This window comes from Gopherus evgoodei, chromosome 1 (assembly GCF_007399415.2).
Source record: "Gopherus evgoodei ecotype Sinaloan lineage chromosome 1, rGopEvg1_v1.p, whole genome shotgun sequence".
Classification (NCBI taxonomy): domain Eukaryota; kingdom Metazoa; phylum Chordata; order Testudines; family Testudinidae; genus Gopherus; species Gopherus evgoodei.
In genome coordinates this window covers 175,037,360-175,064,676 of record NC_044322.1, presented here as the reverse complement: position 1 = coordinate 175,064,676, position 27,317 = coordinate 175,037,360, and the positions used below count along the sequence as shown (strand labels likewise).

Genomic DNA, 27,317 nt, shown 5'->3' with positions numbered 1-27,317 from the left:
TAAGGCAATCCAGGAAAAAAATACTTGGGGCTTCTCAGCCACACTCCTACACAAAGTGACAGAGAGTCCTGTGGCACCTTATAGACTAACAGAAGTATTGGAGAATGAGCTTTTGTGGGTGAATACCCACTTTGTCGGATGCATGTGATTAACACAGCTACCCCTCTGATACTTGACTCCTACGCAAGACCTAGTTCTCTTGGTGTAGCAGTTCAGATGAATGGGTCAGTTCACCCCTCTTGGAGCTGTTGGTTCAGTCTGTTTGCAGATTGAGACAGGCATGAGTTACATTAATTTCATGTTTTCAGTCTTTTCTTTGCATCCATGAGGGCTAACTTTAAAAAAAAAAAAAGCAGCTGAGAGTCTGATCTTATCACAGGATTCCAGGAGCTGCAGCACCACAGATAGACTTATTGCGCCTATGCTTTAATCTGTCCCTGACACGAGGAACATGGCAGTAGCTACAGCAGTGAATAGTACATATAGGAAATTTACAAGTTAGGCTACCTAATACAGCTCTGCCGGTGAATTGTAGACTTGATTTGCCAAACTCTTGTCATTGTGCAAAACCACACACAACATTGTGTTGGTCATGAAAATGCTACAGGACACTGATATTCAGCAAAACATTTAACAGTATTTAAAAGGGATAATGTGTGTTACTTCAACAATGAGAGACTGATTATATAACCCCTTTGTTAATGTGCAAGAATAGGGATTTTGAAATAAAATTAAGGTTAAAATATAGTCTGTATTTGCATGGAGGATAGTGAAACTTCTCCTGCTACCATATTTCACCAAAAATGCCTTTAAGCATTATGATAATAAGGTGATGAAGGATCATGAGATGAAAAGTGAATGGGAAGAAAGGGTAGAGTGTCAGGGCCTGAGGTGAAGGGAATTCTCCTGTTCCAGAGACAAGTCATGCTCAAAGCAGAGTGAGGTTCATCCAATAGTGATGCCTATCATATGATCAAATCTCACAGTTTACAGATCCTTATCAGTTGGGTGAGGGAGTGAGGATTGTCTTTTCAAACCTGCTTCTTTGGGGTCAAAGTTGAAGATATTTCTTGCAGGAAAGTTGGTAGGCATTTGAAGCAGTTGTCTATACCACCTTAGGGAGTGTTGGGAAACAGTTTGAGAGAGAGAGCAGGACTGTTTAGTTGGAAAACAGATCTCTTCATTCAACTTGAATTTGTACCATTTGATGTTTTTTATTATTCAGAGTGAATTTATTAAAGTAAGTGAAGTTTTACTAGGGAAAGACTAGTGAGGAGAGAATGAAGCTATAGGAAAAGAAAAAAAATGGAATGTCACTTTCTAAATACCGATACCTGACTCCCCATTCTATTTTTACACGAAGCTTCAGTAAAACTGTTAGAGCCAGATCTGGCTGCATTTATTCACGGTGAGCTGTTCCTTATCCTCTGAGGAATCCTGCTGAAATAAATTAGATTTCTGAGTCAGGCTTTTTCCTGAGATGGATAGTGGAGGTTAACATTGCTGTTTATAGTTACAGCCCTCACTATTTTTTGAGAGAGAAAGAGAGCCTCTCATCAAAGATTGATCCTCCAAAGCATTGAGTACTGTGACCCCAATCCTACAAAGCAGTTAATAAACACATTCTGAATGTTGAACAATGGCTTGATCCTTCTCACATAGAAGTTCATGGCAAAACTCCCACTGATTTAAGTGCTATAGGATCAGACCCCAAGTGAATAGTCCCATTGGAAGACTACTCACATACTTAAAGTTAATACACATATAAATGTGTAGGTAGATCAGGGCCAGAATGCTCAGCGTTTTTCAGGATTGAGTTCATATTTGTTAACTAACTGCAAAACTGGACTCAGTTCATTCATTAGTCTGCTAATGCTCTATTTTTTCCTTTATTTTTTTGCTCTCCACTGGGAAAAAATGCTATATTTACTCATTCTGAAGGAGATAGGCGATATTTTAATTTGTATTATTTAAACAAAAATAATATTCTGTTTTTTTGGTGCTGTCCAGTAACAGTCTCTACTTTCTTTGGGTGACACACTCTATACTTGCATATTCTGTAACGGAATATAACTTTGCTACTCTTTGAAATGCATGGTTGGCATTCTTTGAAGGATGTGCCTTTAATGTGCATTATGAGTAAGTGTTTGAGTGTGTTTCACATTTTCTTAAGTAGTTCTCTTTTAAACATTTTGGCACGTTGTTAGCTATCATGCAAAATATTTTGCTAGGTCTTCAAAAGAGCTTCACTTGATGCTCAGTAACAAAAAGAAACTGAATATTAATCATTTGGCAGAAATTATTCTCAGATCTGCAGTAAGAAAGAAAAAAAAAATCCTTTCTGCATCTATGATGTTTCCTCCCATATGCCATGTTTATCATAATGAATCATATACAAAACTAAAAGTCAGAGGACCCCACTGGATAATTTTGGGAATTAGCACCAGGGTCTATTGGATAACAGTCTTTTTAAGAGGAAAAACAGCATGACTAACAGAGTTTGTAGGAGAGAAATGCAGGAAGGCCTATTGAAGAGTGGAATTATGGGTTTCCTACAGCCAACAGGAGGATAAAGGGAAGGGAAGGTACCTATTTTATAAATGTATGTGACCCCTATCATGATAATACCTGACCACCTCAGACTTTTTACTGTATTTCACAGCACTTCTGTGACGTAGGGAAGTGCTTTTCCCACTGTTTTACAGATGGGGTACTGAGGCAAAGTTTTGCTGCTCGCCACCGCTTCCCACAGCCCCCATTGGCCTGGAGCGGCAAACCATGGCCAGTGGGAGCCGCAATCGGTCGAACCTGCAGACGCAGCAGGTAAACAAATTGGCTCGGGCTGCCAGGGGCTTTCCTTGAACAAGCAGTGGACTGGCTTTGAGAACCACTGACCTAAGTAACATGCCCAAGGTCTGACAGGAATTCTGTGGTGGAGTGTAAACGGGTAGGGACTCACCACCCACAGCACCTCCTGCTGGTGACTCTGGGAATTAGCTCAATTCCAGTGGAGCACCCCCTCCTGGTGGTGTCCCGTCCGTTGTTCTGCCCTCTGCTCTCCGCTGCTGTTGCTGGACCCGCATTGCTCCCTGCTCGGCAGCATCCTCTTCGAGGCCACTGCTCTCCAGCAGTGGCCCTTAGTCTATCTGCACCCCCTTCCAGGGATCAATAATCAGCAGTCTTCAACTCCAGTCTCCATGTGCAACCACACACCCCAAAGTCTAATCCCTCTTGGCAGGGATCTGGCGTGGTCCATAATGGCCGCTCCCTATGGCTAATGGCTGGATGTACTGCAAGGAGGAAGGGAGGGACCCAGGCTCGCCCTCTACTCTGGGTCCCAGCCCAGGGACCCTCTGGCATCAGCCTCGCTGTCCTCTTTCTTTCCCCTCCTCTGTCTGTTCCCCTGGGCCGCTTCCCCTACCACCCCCTTGCACCCACTAGGCCCTTCCCTTCAGGGCCTGCAGCCTGGCAGCCATGGGCTAGAGCCTTTTAGCCTCCCTGCCCTGCCCACGATGCTAGTCTCCCCTTTGGAGACTGACCTTCCCCTGTCAAAGGCCTGGGACAGACTGACTGCTCCTGCTCTGGGCAGCCTTTATACATGGGTGAGCCTTGCCCTGATTGGCTTCCCATAAGCCCTTTTCTGATTGGCTCCTGGGCTGCGCAGGCTCCCTGGCCTGCCACAGCCCATCCTCCCAGGGAGTGGGACAGTCCGCCCCACTACATGGAACATGGAATTGTACCCATGTCCCAAGCTAGTACCTTCACCACTGGGTCATCCTTTGTCTCCACAGAGGTACAGCAGTCACTTATGGTGTCCTCCATCTCCCCATTTTCAATGAGAGTTAAGAAGATGGATGTGTCTTTAAACAGTTTTTTTTTTAAATCTTGTGTCAAAAAGAACTGAAAGTTGTATTAAGTACTGATAGAAGTTCAGTGTGATTCTTACTGCACATCTGTGTACATCTCTGACATACCACTCTGAAACAGAGGAATAATTTCTTCTTATATTGTAAGATAATGAATAGTAGAATGTCAAATATGCAAGTAGGAAGTAAATTGCATAGAGGCCAGTTTCAAATATATAAAAAGAGAGTCCCTAAACATATCTGATTTTTTTTTGTCTTCTGAATATACAACAAAAAAGGCTTGCCAGTACTTGTCATGCACTACCATGTATATAAAATGCCCATGCACAGTACTAATCTGCTGAACCACGTGAAAAACCTACAGGACCAGGAGAGTTTAAAAAAAAAAAGAATGAAAAAGAAAAGACTCTTTAGTTATTTGGGCCATGTTGTATAAAGCCAAGTTTCTGCTTCTGAAAATGTAGACACTGAAATAAATTTCTCATTTTTATTTAATGTCTTAGAATCTCAACAGAAACACCAACGTTTTTAATACTTTTTATTGTTTTTTTCTTCTTTGAAAACTGTGTATTAGTTTTTGATTACCAGGAAAATATTTCATGTCCAAATTAGACTGCAAATTAATCCTTAAAATGCAAATAGAAGAGAAACCTTTCATAAAGATCCTTAACAATATTTTGGAGTCCAATCCAGCAAAAATAAATGGGTATATGTTTGTGTCATGGTATAACCCCCACTCTGAACCTTAGCGTCCAAAAGATGGGGTACCAGCATGAACCCCCCTAAGCTTAATTACCAGCTTAGATCTTGTAGTGCTGCCACCAACCAGGACTTGCAGTGCCTGGTACACTCTGGTCCCCCCAAAACCTTCCCAGAGGACCCCAAGACCCAGACCCCCTGGATCTTACACAAGGAAAGTAAACCATTTCCCACCCCGTTGCCTCTCCCAGGCTTTCCATCCCTGGGTTACCCTGGAAGATCACTGTGATTCAAACTCCTTGAATCTTAAAACAAAGGGAAATGCACCTTCCCCTCTCCTCTTTTTTCTCCCTGTATCCCACCAATTCCCTGGTGAGTACAGACTTAATTCCCTTGAGCCTCAACAAGGGGAAAAAATCAATGAAGTCTTAAAAAAGAAAAGCTTTTAATAAAAGAAAGAAAAAAGTAAAAGTTGTCTCTGTAATTAAGATGGTAAAGGTTACAGAGTCTTTCAGCTTATAGACACTAGAGAGAAGCCTTCCCCCCAGCACAAACACAAATTAAAATCCTTCCAGCAAAATACACATTAGCAAATAAAGGAAACAATCGAAAAGACTAAACCGCCCTTCTACTTGTACTTACTATGTGAACAGAAAATTAGAGAGCCTGTAGGTATGTCTGGTCACTCTCAGAACCCAGAGAGAACAACAGGCAAACAAACAACACAAAACAAAGACCCCCCTCCACCAAGATTTGAAAGTATCTTGTCTTCTGATTGGTCCTCTGGTCAGGTGGTCCAGGTTCACTGCTTGTAACCCTTTACAGGTAAAAGAGACATTAACCCTTAACTATCTGTTTATGACAGTTTGACTGCACTACCGAATTTTATAAAAATGGCTAAATAGTTTCATATGAACATCTTTATATTTTCCTTTAATATTTTCTTTATTATGACAATTAATCTTTTTATAGAAATGCAGAATCTGAATTCTCCATTTAGGTAGAAGGCACCATTGATTTAAGTTGGATGTAAAGGCTGCTATTCTCCTTTACATAGTTATATAGTAAATAAGGCTGTCAAGTGATTACAAAAATTAATCATGATTAATTGTGTGATTAATCACACTTTTAAAAAATAATATAATTCTATTTATTTAAAAATTTTTGGATGTTTTCTACATTTTCAAATATATTGATTTCAGTTACCATACAGAATATAAAGTGTACAGGGCTCACTTTATATTATTATTTTGGATTACAAATATTTGTATAATAAAAACAAAAGAAATAATATTTTTCAATTCACCTAATGCATATAATGGAATGCAATCTCTTCATCATGAAAGTTTAACTTACAAATGTAGAATTATGTACAGAAACTAACTGCACTCAAAAATAAAATAATGTGAAACTTTAGAGCCTACAAGTCGACTCACTCCTATTTCTTGTTCAGCCAATGACTCAGACAAACAAGTTTGTTTACTTTTGCAGGAGATAATGCTGCCTGATTCTTGTTAACGTCACCCGAAAGTAAGAACAGGCATTTTCCTGGCACTGTTATTGTAGCTGGTGTAGCAAGATATTTACGTGCCAGATGAGCTAAAGATTCATATGTTCCTTCATGCTTCAGCCACCGTTCCAGAGGACATGCACTCATGCCGATGACAGGTTCTGGTTGATAATGATCCAAAGCATTGTGGACCAGTGCATATTGATTTTCATCGTCTGAATCAGATGCCACCAGCAGAAGGTTGATTTTCTTTTTTGGTGGTTCGGTTCTGTAGTTTCCACATTGGAGTGTTGCTCTTTTAAGACTTCTGAAAGCATGCGCCACACCTCATCCCTCTCAGATTTTGGAAGACACTTCAGATTCTTAAACCTTGGGTCGAGTGCTTTAGCTATCTTTAGAAATCTCACATTGTTTGGCAAATCTGGAGTGAAAGTTTTCTTAAAACAAACAACATGCTGGGTCATCACCCGAGATTGCTATAATATGAACTATATTGCAGAATGTGGGTAAAACAGAGCAGGAGGCATACAATTCTTCCCCAAGGAGTTCAGTCTCAAATTTAATTAACTTTTTTTTTTTAATGAGCGTCGTCAGCGTGGAAGCATGTCCTCTGGAACAGTGGCCAAAGCAAAAAGGGGCATATGAATGTTTAGCATATCTGGTACGTAAATACCTTGCAATGCCAGCTACAAAAGTGCCATGAAAATGCCCATTGTCACTTTCAGGTGACATTGTAAATAAGAAGCGGGCAGCATTATATCTTGTTTGGCTTAGCAATTGGTTGAACAAGAAGTTGGACTCAGTGGACTTTTAGGCTCTGAAGTTTTACATTGTTTTTGCTTTGACTGCAGTTATGTAACAAAAAACTACATTTGTAAGTTTCACTTTCACGATAAAGAGATTTCATTACAGTACTTGTATGAGGTGAATTTAAAAATACTGTTTCTTTTGTTTATAATTTTTACAGTGCAAATATTTGTAATAGAAATAATAATGTAAAGTGAGCACTGTACACTTTGTATTCTGTGTTGTAATTGAAATCAATATATATGAAAATATAGAAAAACATCCAAAAATATTTAATAAATTTCAATTGATATTCTATTCTTTAACAATGCAATTAAAAGTGTGATTAATCACAATTTTTTTAATCATGATTAATTTTTTGAAGTAATCATGTTAGTTAACTGTGATTAATCGACAGCCCTAATAATGACCAAAAAAAGTCAATGAACTCTTGTTTTCCTCTAAATTAGCTGGATTGTACTACGAAAGAAAGACAGAAGAGAACCATGTCCTTGGTGAAATGGAGTACGTTTATACGCACTTTAACACTGTTTAATTGTCCATACAAGAAAGTTTGTTTCTTTTACTTGTGGTTTCATATCACTGGACTGTAGCGTAGACTTAACTGTTTAAGACAGAATCTGAAGTCATATGCATTAAAATATTTTATAACCTATTTTTTTCTCAGTAGGCTATTTGAGATGGATTATCAAGTGCTTTCTGTAGGTTATCTGATTACCACAGTTGAATTAAATTGATGTTTGTTATTTTTTAGATGTGCCATCCAGTCCCTATGGAGTAAGAATTATAGAGTTGTCACAGACTATTGCCAAGGTCTCTTTCAATAAGCCAGATTCACATGGAGGTGTGCCCATTCATCATTACCAAGTGGATGTGAAAGAAGTTGCTTCAGAAACTTGGAAAGTAGTCCGCTCCCATGGAGTTCAAAGTGAGTCTGTTAAAATTTGTATATATGTGGAGAGAGAGAGAGAGACAGAGAGAGAGAGAGACTAACAAGGAGTACTAATATAAATTCTTGTTAACTGAGTCTGTATCTCCTATCAATATTACTTCTTGGGCCATATCCTCAGTTACTGTGGATAGTTCTATTGACCTCCGTGGAACTAAACATACTTACACAAGCTGAGAATCTGGCCTTTTATAATCTTTTAAAAGTTCATTGATATTATTTCTTGGTTTTACAGAAGTCTGATAAACAAACTGAAAGTTATTCAAAAACTAATGATTTAGATTTGTTTATTATGCCAGTTATGCAGTATGAAGAACACAGTTTGCAAAGTGATCAATCACAAAAAAGGGAAATCACAGAAGAATTAAATTAAGAGTCTTGAATATGCTTCACTGTGCATTTAATTAAGAAATACTAAGAGGGCTACAGTATGCTAAGTCCTGATGATGAATTATTGATTTTAGCTACTCTATAACCTTTTATATACATGTTAATCTTTGTTACGTATTTTTAAAACATATTTATAAAATATTAATAACTAGTGTCTCTTTAGTGCTAAAATAAATTTCTTGAGATATTGAATGGTTGACATGCTGGACAGATGGGCCAGAACTTGGCCCAACCCTGTGGCCAATTTGCACCATTCTGAAGACACAAAATATCTATAATCCTCATCTTAATAGAGTCACCTGAGCAAGCGCAGCGCCAGGGTTTTTGGCGCCCTAGGCGGGGGTCCTTCCACGCTCCCGGTCGTTGGCGGCAATTCTGCGGTGGGGGGGAGAGGTCCTTCCGTGCTCCCGGTCTTTGGGGCACTTCGGCGGTGGGTCCGGGAGCGAGTGAGGGAGCCGCCGCAGAATTGCCGATGACGACCCAGAGCGCGGAAGGACCTCCCACTGCCAAACTGCTGCCGAGGATGGCAAAATGCCACGTCCCCAAATCCTGGTGCCCTAGGTGATCGCCTAGATGGAAGCGCTGGCCCTGCACCTGAGGATTCCCCTGGCGTCGGTGAGTCAGGTGAATGCCTAGAGGGGATGGAGTGGTGTTGGCCAGAAGGTGTTGCAGTACAGCAACCCCTGTCAGGCCCTGCCCTGCCCTTGGGTATTGTTCTCAGCTAGTATAAGTTAGAGTAGCCCTGAGACTCCTAATTTACACAGAGGCTGAACTAACTTCCATTGTCTACAGGATTAGAGGAACACAAATATGTCCAGTCTTGCTGACTCTCACACACATGTTCTGTGTTAAGCATAGTCCAGTCAAATCAAGAGAACAGGATGAGGGGTTCAACCCCAAATCATCTCCTTTTAATGTTTAGTATGGTATTATATAGTTATTGAATCAGAATGTGTCTTATTTATTTATTTGTCCAGAAATATATTAGTAAGATTTTGGTCAATTAGTAGTCACAAGTAGTGACTCTTATAGTTAAGGGTGCACAAGGCATATATTAAAACATCTTGTTTTCCCACATCTTCACTTCATACAATCTTTACTTGTTGGTTCTCACATTTTCCAAATTTACTTTCCCGAAGGTGAATTTTTGAAAGATTGAACACAATCTTTTTGACAATTTTCCAGATATGTTCCCATTGTAAAATATATATATTCACCTTTTTCAAAATGGAAAATCTTAAAATTAAAACTTTCTGAATTTGAAATGAAACAGATACTAAGGATTTAAGGATGAGATTTTGACAGCTAGAAACAATTTGCAGACCTGATTTGGAAATTTTCTGATGGAATATTTTTCTGTTAGAACATGCCAATTTGTCTATACTAGACATATTTGAAGAAATATGTCAATTTTGATGAAAGCTTGTTAAAAAGAAAAACTGGAAAAAAGTGTTTGATGTCACTGAAATGTTCCATTTTGACCTTTTCAGAATTGGACATTTCAGTTTTCCATTTTGAAATTATATTTGTTTCAAAGTTTTATGTTATATAATCTAAAATAAAAAAGGAAAATTGGAACAAAACATTTCAATTATATCTAAGTAAAATCTTTTGATCATTCTAAAAATGTTATCAACAGTTTGTGTAAGTTGGATAGTGTCTTGGCCGTAGTGCATCTTACCACAGCAGTAATATTTAGCCTCAAGAACTCAGAATTTTTGCAGGTGTAGGGAAAACAGGATGTATTAAGATAATCCATTTCCTCCAGTAGCATGGCATGTGTGTGGATGGTCTTCCTTCTCTCTCCATCCCATTTTTCCTTTTGTCTTAGAGCAAGAATGATGCAAAGATCCCAGACTAGGAGCCTGCACTGAGAATTACAACATACTAAACACCCAATGATGAAAAAAATTAAGTTGCATTGCTATGTAGCAGATTGTGATCTAGTTAAATGTAATCTGGACCCTGTTACCATAGACAATACAGTTGGCATCTGGGTTTGACATTAGCAAGATGCTTAATTTAATCTGAGAGATAGGCTAAAGAAGAGAATGCCTTAGCATTAACTGTGTATCACAGTATGTTAAGACAACTCCCCAGATGACTTTCTTTGAAATTTATTCTTTGTTTTTAGTGTTGGGAGTGTACAGAGATGAACTGATTACAAAAAAGTAATTGGATTAGCTGATCCTGGTATCAGTACTTCCTGGAGTTGTCTTTTTGCCATCTTTTCCTCTGTTTGAGTTTGAAAGATTTTTTGTTTTGTTTTGGCATTACACTTTATAGCTGATTCATGTGTTTTGAGTTAGGGGAACAAGGGTTATTGATTGCTGGGATTGCTTCAAACTGAGAGTACCCTGGTGAGCCACAAGTATTTGCTGTTTGTGATCAGCACCTCTATGAACAAGACTGTGAAACTCCTTGGATCTGCATAGCCATACCACTCAACTGGTGCAATGTGATACACAGCCCCTCAGAATGAGTGGCAATATGGGATACTAAACCTCATAATGCCCCCCATTGTTTCTTGCTGTCCTCTTTTTTCCTCTGTATTCCTTTTTTTTTAAATTCCCTTTTCTCCACAATTTCCCCTCTCTTTCCCTTACTGTCACACTCTATCTCCTTTCATCTATCCAGCTCCACTTCCCTCGAGTCTCTTACTTTGCACTCCGTTCCACTGTGCGACTGCCCCACACTGCCACACTGAGAGGTGGAAAAAAATCAGATTATCCTCAGGTGTCTCAGAAGTAGGTAATATTTGTCACCACTTCTGCTAGTAGTAACAGTTAGGAGCCCCACTCTCTAAAACCTGAGGAATCATTTTTCAACTTCAGAGAGGCTCTGTGCTTTGTAAATAGATGAAAAATTGAATGTCTGACCATATGACGGAGAGTTGAGTGTGCAGTAGATTCCAGTAAAAAATTCATCAAGTATCCATAGTTAACATAGGATGATATTGTAAATTGTTGTTTCTGCTAATATACCGAGGACTTTAATAAAGATTTGTAAAATATTTTATGGATACAGTGCAGTCCTTGAAACTATTGTAAATATAAGAAACTACTGCAATATCTCTGAGATCACTGGAGGAAAATGTTCATTTTTAACAGCCCACAACATACACAGATTGGTAATCCTATACTATACTGTCTGACAGAAAGAATAAAATGTGCCTGATTTATTTTAATTGTAAAACGGTGCGGATATTGCAAGTGTATTGCATTTCAGTTTTGTTTTGGCTATTCCTAATGATGTATTGTAGTCACAAAACAAAAATCCCTTTATTAACTATCTCTTCATTACAGAGACAGATAAAAAGTTCACCAAGCCAAAACTACCATAAAATAGTCTTTTTGATCTTCTATGACAGGCGACCACTAGCATTGCAGGACCCAGTCTAAAGATACTGGCCTTCACCTCGTTCCTTCAATGCTCTTACTTTCAGACTGCTTCAGCATGTTTTCTAAAAGTCTTTCTAAATTCCCCTTTGTTACTTTTACCCCATTTGCAATGTCATTGTAGTTAACATTGAGATAGCACTTCCATATTAAATCCCTATTTTCAGTTGTTTCGAATGGTTGCAGTTTCTCCTGCTTTTCTCAGCCTACAACTGCTGCTGCTGCTTTTTTCCCTGCCTTATTGAAAATAATTTCCCCCATTTTTGACTTTTTGAATGAGAAAAACTGTAATAAATCTTGAGACTGTTTGTTTCTGTGTGCTTAGATAATTCATAACGAGTTTTCTTTTAAGCCTTTACCCCTGTTATCTTGCCTGCTCCTCAATGGAGAATAGACCCATAGACTTTAAGATCAGAATGGACCATCATGACCCACCCACTCTTGTAATAGACAACTAATCTCTGGCTGAGTTACTGAAGTCCATAAATCATGATTTAAAGACTTCAAGTTATAGTGAATCCACCATTTATACTAGTTTAAACCTGCAAGTGGCCCGTGCTCCATGCTGTAGAGGAAAGTGAAAAACCCAGGGTCTCTGCCAGCCTGACCTGGGGGAAATTCCTTCATGACCTCAAATATGGCAATCAGTTGGACCCTGAGCATGTGGGCAAGATGAACCGGCCAGACACCTGAGAAAGCATTCTCTGTAGTAACTCAAAGCCCTCCCCATCTAGTGTATCATTATGGGCCATTGGACATATTTGCTGCTAGCAGTTGCAGATCGGCTACATGCCATTTTCTGTGTGTACCACATGTCTGTAAACTTTCCTTACTAATTATAAGAAAGTAAAAGTCAAAACATCATGGCATGATTTTCTATTGCGTTCTGCCTTCTACAGTCATTTAGATCTGTGAAAACTTGGTACTGAATGCTATGAAAGCAGAATGGTAGAGTTTTACACTCTTTTGACCTCTGGTGCAAATGGCAGCATTAGGTGCAAAGTAAAGGTGAATCAGGACCTCAAATGTAGTGTTTCACAATCCTTTCACACACATTTTGCACAAGTATAAATGACCGCACAATGTAAAAGGCAGAGGAGAATCAAGCCTCAACTATCTTGGTGCTGTCCTAGTTATGAAATGTAAACCATACTATTCATGCTTTGCTAGAATAGATTGCTATATACACACTTTCCCAAAGGGAATGTAGATTAACATATTATCATTCATAACTAAATTTCATTCATTTTAATATATTCTGTGGGTCAGTACTCAACAGCACTCTCTGTAGGATGGGTAAATCTCCTAATTTCTTTGCTTTTCTTGTAGTGCTTCATTATAATGTAAAATAGGAGGAATAATACTTTATTTCCATAAAAATGCTTAGTTCCATGTTTCATTATTGCAAAAGGATTGTTTATCAGTATGTGGGCTACAAATGGTACAACAGGGTGATTTTAAACAGAGACAGAAAGACGCACACATAGAGAAATGTAACACTTACAAATTGTTCCTAAAGAAAACATGTTATTAAGGGAAAAGTTATATTGCACTTATAAATATGTAACATTTTAAAGATTTCTCCCAAATAGTTCTCAAGTTATAAGTACCATGGCTAACTTTCAGGGCTGGCTCTAGGTTTTTTGTTGCCTCAAACAAAAACAAAAAAAAAGAAAAAGAAAAAAAACCCTTGGGAGCGCAACTGCCAAAGCCAAAAAAAAAAAAAGTGTCCAGAATGCCGCCCCTGAGATTGTGCAACCCCAAGCACGTGCTTGGTTTGCTAGTGCCTAGAGCTGGTCCTGGTAACTTTATTATCTATCTTGAGAATGCATTAAAGATATCAATCTTTCTTTAGGCTCTTAAGGCCATGCATCTCAGGCTTGAAATATCTAAATTCCCAAGTTCAAATGACAGTAGGGTCAATTCCTATTGCATCCTTCCTAAATTGGTACCTTGGATTCCATCCCCTTTATTGTGAGAACAGTTTCACATGAGATTTTAAAAAGTAAAGGCCCTGGCTGATCTGGGCATATTTATTGAACTTTCCAATGCACATTTTAATAGAGATGGGGTTTGCCCTTACCCAAATATTGTTCTATGTGTTGTGCCTGGGGCTGATCCTCCCATTACTTGCAAATCCTATTAAAGTGAATGGGAGTTGTGTGTGTGTGACTGATTAGATAGCTGAACCACTGAAGTTATACACGTGGGTGTTGTCTTTCCTCCCTGGAGGTGGCTGTATCAGAGAGAGAGAGAATGCATATAATTTGTAAATCTCTTTGAGTTCCTTCAGGAGAAAAGGTGGTCTATCCATTTATTATGATGTTATTCTGTTTTACTTTTCATAATATATGGTGTTCCAAGAGTAGCTCTAGTAAAATTGTAGTAATGTTTGTGTGCAGTTCAAGCTTCAGGATAAAACTACTCAGCTTCGCTTTGCTATCTCCAAACAAATGCTTAGACTTATTTGACAGGTGCCTCATAATTCAAATAAATGTACCCTCAAGAGACTTCATACATTTATATTATGTGATCTTCCATGGAGGTATCATCCACATCTCTATATGAAAAACACATTATGATAAGGTCTCCTTTCTTGTGCAGAAATCTAATTTTTGTATTATCATGGCATTTTCATAGTGAGGTCATCCAGTGCCTGATTGTTTATAGTTATTGCCCATTGCTTCTTAGATTGTATGTTCTGTATTAGCCATTTTTTCGTTTCTGAATCATGTTGAAAAAAGATTATACAACCAATCTCCGGCCGGGACATTCATGGCAATCCAAAATTTGTGAAAACTTGGTTACTCTGATATAGCCAGATGTCTGTTCCAAGATAACACTGTTTTAGTTTAGTTTTGTTTTTTATTTTTTTCCTCAAGTGAAAACTATGTATCCAGTTGCAGAATATTATGAACAAACTGTGGGAACTTAAAAGGATCTGAAGTCGTCATGGTGGTGTTTTTTGTGTTTACGTTTTAAATGATACTTCAAGTGACACAAAAGACACATCTGAGTTTAGAGTCTAGCGTGTATGACTTGACTCTCCCATTGGGCAGTCATTTATACCAATTCAAAATGAATGCAGAATTGTGTGTCAAATACTAACAAATCACTATGGTGGCATTTTGTAAATGGCTGCACAAGATGCAGGGTAATGGAGAATCAGACCCTTTATTTTTAAAATCCCAGGTAAATACTTTACTTTAAAGTAATAAATGTGTGCTTTAGAAAGTATCAGTCTTCATGGTAGCACTAATTCCTGGGATCACAAAGCTATGGCATGTGCAGGCAATAAGCCTGTGATATTACCACTAATCAATATGGGCACTCTGGTCTACTTGCCAAAGACCTGCCAGCTATCCAGGAATTCTTAAACAGTAGACTTACCTGCCTTGTATGTGAGTTATTTCAGTGCAAGCCATAAAAAGTTCCACAAGTTATAACTATAAACTTGCATTGTGGGAGGAAAACTTTCATACTTGATTAAGGATATGTAGTAGAAGCAGAATTGGTTTGTTATCCTAATACTAAAACAGTTACTTTGATTTTAACTTACTATTACACGTGTTACAAGATGAACTTTTATTACATGTGCACATTAATTGTGACACTAGAACTAGTATTTTGGGACCTTCCTGCCCCTCCATTGTAGGTCTGCTGGAAAGAGAGAAGTTTCATTAATGCCATGATATTTAAGGATATCATCGTCTTTGGGGGGCAGTTAAGACCAGTGAGGGGTTGTGTCACTGCCTGCCCTGTAATCCTAGGTGCCTCACGGTGTTTTGTGGCTGTAGCTCCTAACCTGGCTCCCTCACAAGCAGCCTACCACCATGCAGGTCACATCCTGATGTGATTGTATGTAGCTGCAGCCCTGGTCTGTTAGACTGACCCCAGCAACCTGTCAGCAACACACCAGTCACTCTCTGGCTTCCACCAACCAGAGAATAAATGATCCCAATAGATTCCCAGTCCCAAATTTCCCCAAAACCCTGAACTGTCCAGCCCTCTCCTGGGCAGCTCAGAGAAATAATAAGGTTTGTTGTTCCTGTAAACTGGGGGTAAGTACACCCTTCCCTTTAAACCCAGTACGGAGTTGGTTTATGGCAAAACTGAAATAAATGTATTAACAAAATATACACAGGATTATGTGAGTTCCAGTATAAGGAATGAAGAAAGAAAGAGTTACAAGTAAAAGAAAACAAAATACACTTCTAAAAGTCTAAAACTAAATCTAGCAAGGTATAGATAGGCTTTGTTCAAGATAGTTTTTTCTCACCAGTCAGTCTTCTTCCCAGCCATGGCTGACTTTAGATCAGTCAGGACATTCCACAAAAGTTCAGAGTGCTGGCTTCCTTTGCCACCTTAGGTGAAAAATCTTTACCTGAGTTGGATTCTTACTTGTATTCATCTCCAGATACTAGAATCCCCCGCCCCGACACACACACACGCCCTTAGTTGAAGGACCACCTTTTTCAGCTTGCGTTAGCCTCTTGCATCTGTCTGATGGATACCAAAGATGGCTTCTGTCTTTACTTATATCTTACAAAGTTCAGTAACTTCATTTCAAGAGGAAGGATGCCCCCATGCTGTTCTTCGATTCCTGAGGGCTTCCCAAAATCCTGTATGATTTCTATGTAAATAGGGCTTCCATTTTTTCTGATTCCACCATGCTTAATTTACATAGGAGACAGGTAGATAGCTGTGACATTCCCTCCTGTCTGTGTAAACTTTAGAGCCTAATATCAGTGAGTATTGATAATTCCTTATATAGTGCTAATACATACATTTTGCAATGATATCAGTCACCAGTGTGTAATTAGCTTTCAAAAAAGACCTCACTCTATACATTTGTTAATACAGTAATATTGTATGCAATCATATAATTTGGGTGCTTATCACTTGAGGTTCTTCTCTCCTGCTGGGTGCAGATGCTATGCTGTCTTCTCCCACACTAATTAATATGAGGTTTGCCTACACCTGTTGTTAAGTTGATGAATGTGTTTACATGATATGTAAATACATTTTCATTGTCTTTCAAAGTACTTGGAAGTAACTGCCAAGTGGGGAAAACACATTCCTTTGTCTGGGGCAGACCTGTTTACCAACCTTCTAGCATGTCTGGTTTAAACACGCTTTAGTAGTCATTCCAACATACATCATAACTCTTAATTCACACCACACACATGCATCACACAAGAATATTAATGATCAGTGTGTTATTAGTTTTCAAATGATACCTCACAACACATATTTTATACAAAGATTATTACAACCGCATGTGAGGCATAAATACTGGTGTGCTGAGTGTAACAATGGGTTTAATCCATCTTGGGGGGTGGGATTTTTAATAAGTAAAAATGTTTTTACTCAGTTATAACTGTATAATAAAGGATTATAATAAAACTGAAATTGAAAAAATAGAAGGCAGTCATAAAACATTACATTTAGAATTAAAATACGCTGGTATGACACTGTTGCCAGAGTATTTAACTGAATTTGGTTATGGGAGGCATATTGGTCAGATCTTATACATTTTCAAAACTGATTAGGTGATAGGAGTACCATTGTTTTGAGTGTCCAACTTGAGGAGGTTTTAAAGGATTTCAGAGGGTGAGTACATAGTACTTTCTGAACATCAGGACCACTTACGTGTCTGCAGGGCTGGCTCCAGCTTTTCTGCCACCTCAAGTGGCAAAAAAAAAAAGAAAAACCCAATTGAGAGGGAGTGAAGGACCCACTGCCGAATTGCCGCCAAAGACCGAAGCGGAGGGATTGAGCTGCCGCCGAAGACTGAAGCAGAGTGACTGAGTTGCCGCCAATGTGCTGCCACCGAAGAAAAAGACAGGGACTGAAGGACCCGCCGCCAAATTGCTGCCAAAGACCCGGATGTGCTGCCCCAATAATGGATGGAGTGCCATCCCTTTCTATTGGCCTCCCCAAGCACCTGCTTCCTTTGTGGGTGCCTGGAGCCAGCCCTGAGTGTCTGAAATTCGGCACCAAGTCTCCCAAAATCACTGATCAGTTTTGAAAAAGTAGACTCATAATACCAGGCTTAGCAGTATTTTCATCAGTTCATTGTCTGAGCGTTTGAGTTTCCTGCATAGTTTTGTATTATCAGCAGCCAGTGGTGGCGTCACCATTATGTCTTTTATGTGCAACTTTAAGAATATAAATTACAACTATAATCTCCATTCACATGAACTGAAGTTCTGTGGATAAAAGCAACCAGATAACAGTATAGAATACACGAAGCACTAAAAAACCTGGTACAACTGCAAATAATTATCAAATGAGAGAGAATGTATGTGACTGTGTGTGTACACATGTGTTAGAAATTTCCTTTTTTTACCTTCTTTCCAAATAAGCAAAACCCTCAAATCCATTAGTTCTTTTATGTGTATGTGTGCACATCCACACACATATGCAAATTAGTCCATGTAACTCTGCCTATAACCTATTCTTTGTCTGCATCCATGTTCATCTTCATAATGTAAATGTCTTATACAGCAGAGAAAGGTTAGTTTTGTTTCTGATTTGCAAATAAATATTTTAAAATAAACGACGTGTAGATTAGGGACATTTAAGGCCAGTTGGTACATTTATACAGAAGATATGTGAGTATAAAGGGAATGCTAAGTCTGAATATTTCAGGAATTTTTTATACAGAACCTAATCCTCAAGTGGATGGAAGTGTATATACTTCTGACTATCAAAGGTGAATAAAATGACTTGGGAACTAAAGAAAACCCAGAGAATCCATTTCACAGCCTGAGTGCACACCTAAAAGTAACTCAGTGTTACGTTGATATAACCACTGGCAATTCTTGATGTTCTTACTTATTCTTCTATAGCTTGTAATTTTGTGTCTTATTGCCTTCAGTAGATGAGTGAAAGCACACTGCAAAATGTATGCCATTCTTTCTGATTTATATTTTGCTGCTCTTTAAGAATATGGATACAAATATTTGAAAGTCTCTAGAAACAAAAGAGTTCCTTTTTCATAAGAAATATATAAGCAAAATATGATTATTCAAAACCAATTTCACTATATATGGTACACTATTACCACTTGTGTTTCTCATATTTTCCCACTACACTTTTGGTAATGCACATTTAGACCTGTTTTAAGATCTGTTTCATTATATAATCTAAAGAAAGCTCCTGATATTTAGAAATTCACAGTGTACATGCTGATCATCTATGACAGACTTGCTGATTTGCCTTATATGAATTAACCTTATTAAGAAAGAGGGTCATGTAATGCAATATTGGATATGAATAACTGATAAATGGAAAGCATGGTGCAGCTGCAGATTTTGCCTTTCACAGCAGTATTGCATTTTATATTTCCGCTTTGTTTATAAACTGTAAAGTACACATTGAATATTTATGCATAGATAAACTTCAGCTGTATTTTCTAATATAAAACAACATATTTTCTGACAGGTGTAATATTGCGCAAGCAAATACTTTTCAAAGTGATTATCTGACATGGAATTACCAAGATTTTCTTACTGCTGGGTGGGGCAGTAAACAAACTGGAGAGGATGGAATAGATAGTCTAACCCTTCCTCCATTACAATTCCCAACATAATTACATGAACCAACATTTTCTCAGTTGTTATCTCCTCCCCTTTTCTTTCTTCTAGCTAACAGCAGTAAGAAATGGGAGCCTAGTATAACTATACAAACCACCACCTTGTATAGCAGCATTGCTATGTAGTAGGGGTGTAGAAGGAATTCATCCCTTTGCCAAGGGTTAGCACAAGATCTTTGTGTCACTTAAGTGCCAGTAAAGCTGTATTTTGAGGTTTTAAGTGCTGCAGAGGCCTTCTGCTGGTCCTTTGCATAATCATAGAATCATAGAAATGTAGGGCTTGAGGAGGGCTTGAGGGGGTCATGAGAAGTCAAGTCCAGCCTCCGGCACCAAATAAAGGCAGGACCAAATAAACCTAAACCATACCCACAGATAGGGATTCTACAACCTACTTTGGAAGTCTATTGTAGAGTTTAACTACTCTTATAGTTAGAAAGTTTTTCCTAATATCTAATCTAAATCTCTCTTGCTGAAAATTAAGCCGATTATTACTTCTCTTACTGGACATGGAGAACAATAGATCACAGTTCTCTATACCAGTTCTCCCAGTTTGACAACTAGTCCTTGATATTTAGTCTCTGAATACAGTCTTTCAAAAAGTTGTGTACTCGCCTTATAATAATTTCATCTAGACCACAGTTCCCTACTTTGCTTCTGAGAATGTCATATGGGACTGTGTCAAAAGCCTTACTAAAATCAAGACTTGTCATGTCTCCTGTTTCTCCACATCAGCTAGGCCAGTAACCCTGTCAAAGAAGGAAATTAAGTTAATTTGGCAAGATTTGTTCTTGACAAATTCATGCTGGCTATTCCTTATAACCCTATTTTCCTCCAGGTGCTTACACATTCAATAATTTGTTCCAATATCTTTCTAGGTATCTAAATTAGGCTGAGTGGTCTATAATTCCCTGGGCCCTCTCCCTTCCCATTTTTTAAGATAGGAACTATGTTTGCCCCCTTGCAGTCTTCTGGAACTCACCCGTCCTCCAGGAGTTCTCAAAGATAATTGCTAACGGTTTCCAGATTGCTTTGGCTAATTCTGTAAATTCCCTAGCATGAATTTTTTCAGGCCTTGCTAACTTGAATATATCTAACATAGCAAAATATTGTTTAACCTGTTCTTTGTTGATTTTTGACGTCTGTTGCTCCCCCCCATGGTTATTAATATTAATTGTATTGAGTATTTGGTCACCATTAGCCTTTAAAATGAAGATTGAAGCAAAATGAGCATTAAACACCTCAGTTTTCTTAATGTCAGTTATTATCGCTCTTTCCTCACTAAGTAGAGGACTTACAATTTCCTTTAGTTTTCTCTTACTCCTAATGTATTTAAAGGACCTCTTTTTACTGCTTTTGGTGTCCCTTGACATAAAATTCAATGGTGAATTTCATCCTACTGGCTAGATTATGGCACATTTTGTATACCTGCACAGGAGGGCAAGAGAGCTCAAATCAACCCCTTACTCCCTTCTGGTAGTTACCCATGCTGTGGGTAGCTGGATGAAGGGGTATAGCAACTTCTAGGGGACTACTACATCCTCCATCATTCCCACATGTGGGGACTTCTACATCCCTGCCTTCTCCTATGCGGGGGTCAAAAATGCCTGGAGTCTCACTTCACTCTCATCTCAACCCCCTTCAGTATGCCAGCATGCAGAGATGTGTACGCTGCACCAGGACGTGGATGGGCACCAGGTATGTACTCCCCTGGATGAAGGAAGGAAATGGAAAGCATGTTGTGACATAGACACCCTAAGTCACAATCTGCTTCTTAGGCTGCTCCTGGGGCAGCACAACTATGGCTCATGAAAAGGACATCATTAGTCTAATAGCGTTAATCAGAGATGCACATTTAGGAGTCTGATAACAAGATGGGAAAAGCAAAATCCAGGAAAGTGAAATTCATGACTTTTATTGCCTTTCAAATTAACTGTGTGGTTTAAGAATATGTGCTTATTTTGGAGATTGGGCAAATTTAATAAATCAACCACAGATCATGGATAAAAGTGAATACAGCTGTGCATTATAGTACCTAGTTCTTCAAAAAAAAAAAAAAAACAGGTGAAAATACATTGGGATTTTATACGTTGTTTTGTTTATTCCTGCTACTATATGCAGAGTTTTAGCCAAATTGAAATGTGTCAGAATTTTAAGCAGCAGTTTCAGTGGAGGTGTCGAACTTGATAAAATACACTAATTTGTCTTGAATTCTTCAATACACTGAACAGTGATGGAAATTTGCATATCTTTGTGCCATGCAGCAATTTCTTTGGCTTAAAATTGTGAATTTCAAAATTTTACATGTTTGTCATGGAGTTGTGAAGTAGCTGTGATAGAACAATTTTTCTTGGGCAATCCTGGGCTAGCTGATTAAGGAAGTGGCTCCCCTGTTTGGGGTTTTGTGTCTTTGGCCTGGTCTACACTGGTGGGGATCGACTTAACATACGCAACTTCAGCTACGAGAATAGCGTAGCTAAAGTCATCGTACCTTAGTTTGACTTACCTCACGTCCTCACGGCACTGGGTCAATTGCCCCGGCTCCCCGTCAGCTTTGCTACCGCCTCTCACTAAGCTGGAGTTCAGCAGTTGAGGGGAGCGCGATCGATTTATCGCTTCTACACGACACGCGATAAATTGATCCCCGATAGATTGATCACTACCCGCCGATCCGGTGGGTAGTATAGACGTATTCTTTAAGAAAGTGGCAATCCTGTAACATTATAATAAAATTATAGAATTGTATAGACTGTTGAGCAAAAATCATTGTAAGGTCTCAAAAAAAAATCAGTTGTGAAATAATCGTCTAATTTGTAATCTTGCATCTTGTAGCACATTGTGACTTGCAAAAAGGAAAAGATAGGTATGCTAAAAGTGCATCGTTGTTAGTGTTTTTTAGTTGAGATGCAAGCAGGAAGTTCCAATATGAAAACCATCAAGGACATTCATAGTGGACCACAAGCTTAATATGAGTCAACAGTGTGATACTGTTGCAAAAAAAGCAAACATGATTCTGGGATGCATTAACAGGTGTGTTGTAAACAAGACACGAGAAGTCATTCTTCCGCTTTACTCTGCACTGGTTAGGCCTCAACTGGAGTATTGTGTCCAGTTCTGGGCACCGCATTTCAAGAAAGATGTGGAGAAATTGGAGAGGGTCCAGAGAAGAGCAACAAGAATGATGAAAGGTCTTGAGAACATGACCTATGAAGGAAGGCTGAAGGAATTGGGTTTGTTTAGTTTGGAAAAGAGAAGACTGAGAGGGGACATTAAAGCAGTTTTCAAGTATCTAAAAGGGTGTCATCAGGAGGAGGGAGAAAACTTGTTCACCTTAGCCTCCAATGATAGAACAAGAAGCAATGGGCTTAAACTGCAGCAAGGGAGATTTAGGTTGGACATTAGGAAAAAGTTCCTAACTGTCAGGGTAGTTAAACACTGGAATAGATTGCCTAGGGAAGTTGTGGAATCTCCATCGCTGGAGATATTTAAGAGAAGGTTAGATAAATGTCTATCAGGGATGGTCTAGACAGTATTTGGTCCTGCCATGAGGGCAGGGGACTGGACTCGATGACCTCTCGAGATCTCTTCCAGTCCTAGAGTCTATGAGTCTATGAGACAGTTATTCCCGTGGTTAGGGTATTGGGTTGGGGACCTCTGAGAACTGGGTTCAATTCTCTGCTTTGTTATAGGTGTCTTGTGTAACCAAAGTCACTTTGTCTCACTATGCATCAGTTCTCTACCTGTAAAATGGTGATAATAGCACTTCCCTACCTCACAGAGACATTGTGAGATGTTCAAGTGCTGTAGTAATGGGTGTTTCATGGGGACCTTAGATAGATACTGTGAGAGATTTTTGATGTAACACTTACAAAAATGACTAGTTCCAAATGATTGGGTGGAGGGTTGGGGAGAAATTATTGTAGGCTCCCTATCCAGATCTGAAATAACAGTTTTGTCTGCTGGAAGATTAGGCCAGGCAAAACTCTCTCTTTCCTTAATAGCCTCACTACATCTCCCCTCTTCTTTTGTCACCTTTCCACAGCATATAACAGGGATCAGCAGCCTTCGGCACACGGCTCACCAGGGTAAGCCCCCTGGTGGACCAGGCTGGTTTGTTTGCTTGCCATGTCCGCAGGTTCGGCCGATCGCTGTTCCAACTGGCCGTGGTTCACTGCTCTAGGCCAATGAGGGCTGTGGGAAGCGGCACAGGCCAAGGAATGTGCTGGCCGCTGCTTCCAGCAGTCTCCATTGGCCTGGAACGGTGAACCGTGGCCAGTGGGAGCCACGATCGGCCAAACCTGCAGACGTGGCAGGTAAAGAAACTGGCCCAGCCCACCAAGGGGCTTACCCCCGTGAGCCGCGTGCCGAAGATTGCCGATCTTTGTCCAAATATATGAGCCACCTTGTTATCTATTCTCAACCACACTCTTGGATTGGGATTAGAAATGTGGAGCTAGTTCACATCAGGAGCTCAGTTTGGGGGCACAAGAATAACTGGTAAAACGCCAGGTGCCCTACCCTTCAGTTAGCAGTAATGCTGTAGGGCAGGAAGCTTTGTGTTCCGGCACACAACAGATGAACTGAGAATGGGTAAAGACTTGATACATTTGATGGAAAGATGAAAGAGAGATCTGTAGTTTTGGGGGGCATGGAGCGAAAAGGAGTTCTAAAGGCAGACTCATCTTCATTACATCAGGACTGAATGGTACTGTGAGTTACACACTGTATTTAAAAAAATGTTAAAGTTAATGTTAAAATTATATAATACACAGGTTGAGAAAAGTGTCTGTACATCTGGGTAGAGTTATTATATGCAACTATTTGCTGTAAATCATAAAGTGTTTGTTCATTACAATTCAAGAACATTAAGTGAAACAAATTCCATGCGACTGGTTAGGTTTTGAGCATTAGAAGTATCAGAAAGAAAATACAATGATTTTACATATCTGAAAGGGGCTGTATGAAATGAAAAAAATTAATAATATGAGTTTTAATGTTTCTTGGCTTCAGAATTCACTGATTTTTTGTAATGAATAAATAATCTCATTTTCCATTCCCAGAGGCTACATTTCTCAGAACAGCTGTTTAATACAAGCTTTATACTGGTTGCACATATACTTAAATAACATATATAATTTTATCTGCCAGATCTAGTAAATTTTCATGATAATCATGGGGACTCTTTTCCCCTTTGAAGGGAAAATAATTTCCCTTCACAAATAAATTGCACTTCTCAAATACTGTACGTGAGACCTGAGAGTAACAGCACCCATATAATGAAGGAAATACTTAAATGTATATTTGAAGACTTAGATGACACTTTTTATATCATTACTGTGATCATTGAGAGGGAACACTCAGTAAGTATGGTTTTGCTCCTGTATGTATAGTATGTCCTTTGCAGAGACAAAATCATATTACAGTAATTTTGATGTTTTTAAACTGAATTTTTTTTGGGGGTGGGGGCAGGATATTTGGTATGGGGGGCATTCAAAAAATGTAAAAATGTGAAAAATAGAGTTTAAATTATACATCTTCATATACATATACATGCATATAATAATTCCACATATACAGTACTAATATGTGAATAGTACCTCTAGCTGGGGGTTATGGATTTCCTTGACTCCTGTCTTTCTGGTTTCAGACTCAGCTATGGGACAAGGAAGTATTGTTAGCACTGGTCCATGCTTTCTTTGCAGTAGATTGCATCCATGCTGATTGTATTAGATCTGTCAGCAGCCTCTGATACCATTGATTACAAGGTGGTGTTGACCTGACAATGGCCCTCTAGCAGTCCACGCATTAACCCCTTGAGTGCCTTCACTCCTTTCTAGTATGAGGAATACAGCAGATATTTTTGTGCAGTTCCTAAAACATTGGAATAAATTACAGCTTGGATGAGGGCTACCTGACACGTCACACTTAATCTGGATGAGGCAAAAGTATTATTAGATGGGAGGGACATCAGCAGCACTGGCGGTATAATTTCAACAGCCTTGCCGGAAAGTGTGCAGATCTTATTTGTGGCACAAGTTCTCTATTTAGGAGTCTTGCCTGATCCCAGTCTACTAATGGGGAGCTGGATGGCACCTACAGCAAACAGTGCATCATTCCAGATTAGGGTGACTAGACAGCAAGTGTGAAAAATTGGGATGAGGGTTGAGGGTAATAGGCTTCTATACAAGAAAAAGCCTCAAAAATCGGGACTGTCCCTGTAAAATCGGGACATGTAGTCACCCTATTCCAGATTAATTTAGTAAGGGGGGACAAGTGCAATTATTTTTGTCAGATGCTGAATTTACTACAGTGATTCATTCTTCTGTCCCCTCAGAGTTAGTTATTACCACAATGATCTCTCTGAGCCTGATCCAAAGCCCAGTGATGCTAATTGAAAGCTAATCATTGTCTTAATGGGCTTTCAATCAAGCCCTTATGTGAGGCAACATCTTGAAGTCTGCTGGAATTGTGAGATAACAAGAAAGCAATTGCATTCTGCATTAAGTGGAATAACGCAAGTGGTCCATGAATTGTACTGGCTCCTCTTGGCTTCCATGTGGAGCTCAAAGTATTAGTTTTAAATAAGGCCATCTGCAGTTGGGGATTTTGCTTTCCTGATCCTATACTATTTTGTCACAGCTGAAATTGCCAGTTATGCTCAAACTGGACCTTTCCCTTAAAGTTTCCTCAATTTAGGAATTGGCTCCACTCAAACCTTGATCTGTTAAAACTCTGACATGTTGCAATGCTCAACTATTTTGTTCAGGAGTTTGCGGAGAAGTGTGGATGGTGGTCATGGATTGAGTCTCAGGACTGATAAAGGTAAAATACTGGCTGTGTAAGGCAGTTGATTTTATTTATGCTAGTGCAATTTGTAATACTGTGAATTTATCATTTAGATTGTAAACTCTTCAGAGGAGAGACCATCTACAACTCTGTGTTTGTACAGTGCCTACCATAATGAGGCCTCATTCTTGGTTGGTCCTTACACACTGCTCTTATAAACTTGATCATTAATAATAATAATACATTTTATATTCTATATTTTTCTAGAACATCTATATAGAGAGGCATATGAGTATATTTTATATGCATTTATACAAATACATTTGGTTCATAGCTACAGTAGATAGTTAATACATAAATATTTACAACCTTAATTTTATTCTTAAGTCTTTTTGTTGCTGTTTTGTTTAGGAATTATCAAAGGTTTTTGCATTGTGTAGACTCAGATGACCTCTTAGAGTGAAATACACAATAATAATGCACAAAATATTACTAGCATATTTTCATATTATTCTGGAAGCGAACATGTTAAAAGATCATCTTACCTGCTACCCCATCATATGCCCAGCCAGCTCTAGTTTCCCCTCACTCTGCACCACTGGAGTAATCACACACAGCACAACTGGACTCCCTAAATAAAATCTCCCCTTTTCACTTCCAGTTTATTACTATGCAAGTTATATTCCAATACTTGCATAGGATTCCGTCTCCCATCCATCTCCGGCCTCTGGTGTTTTCCCCATGTTACAGGGAAAAAGAGGGATCACACAGGCCTTCGACCTGGCTATTCTACCTATTCTGCCTGCAGGAGTTCTCTACAGTGGCCAATAAGGTCTGTGAATAGTCCTTTTTACCACTCTTAGCTGCAGAGGTCTACACTTGTTTCAGATATTTCTTGGCCTTCTCATTAGCTTCTGGCCACTTGGGATATGTCTGCACTGCAATAAAACACCTGTAGCTGGCCCATGTCAGCAGACTGAGGCTCACAGAGCTCAAACCGTGGGGCTATAAAATTGTAGTGTAGGAGTCCCAGACACTCACAAGAAGGGGGAGGGCCCCAGATCCTTGGCTCCAGCCCAAGCCCAGATTTCTGCACTGCAGTTTTATAATCCCTAAACTTGAGTCTCACGAGTCCAAGTGAGCTGACACAGGCCAGACATGAGTGTTTTATTGCAGTGTAGACATATCCGCAAGCTCCTTCAGCAGGTCCTTACCACAACTGACCAAACAGCTACACTGTTTCCCTTCAGGTCTCCTAGTGGAGACAATTCTTCTTCTTCTCCAAGATCTGCCTTTTATTTCCTGTCTATTCTCC

At 39.1% G+C, this 27,317-nt stretch overlaps 1 protein-coding gene across 2 annotated transcripts in view; it reads left to right on the top strand.

The window, feature by feature from the left end:
• Nucleotides 1–27,317, top strand: part of NCAM2 (neural cell adhesion molecule 2) — a 582,026-nt gene that overhangs the window by 455,031 nt on the left and 99,678 nt on the right. For both annotated transcript variants that reach the window (XM_030579736.1, XM_030579747.1), the window contains exon 12: nucleotides 7,637–7,810. In XM_030579736.1, the coding sequence (XP_030435596.1) occupies nucleotides 7,637–7,810 (174 nt within the window). The remainder of the gene's footprint in view (nucleotides 1–7,636; nucleotides 7,811–27,317) is intronic.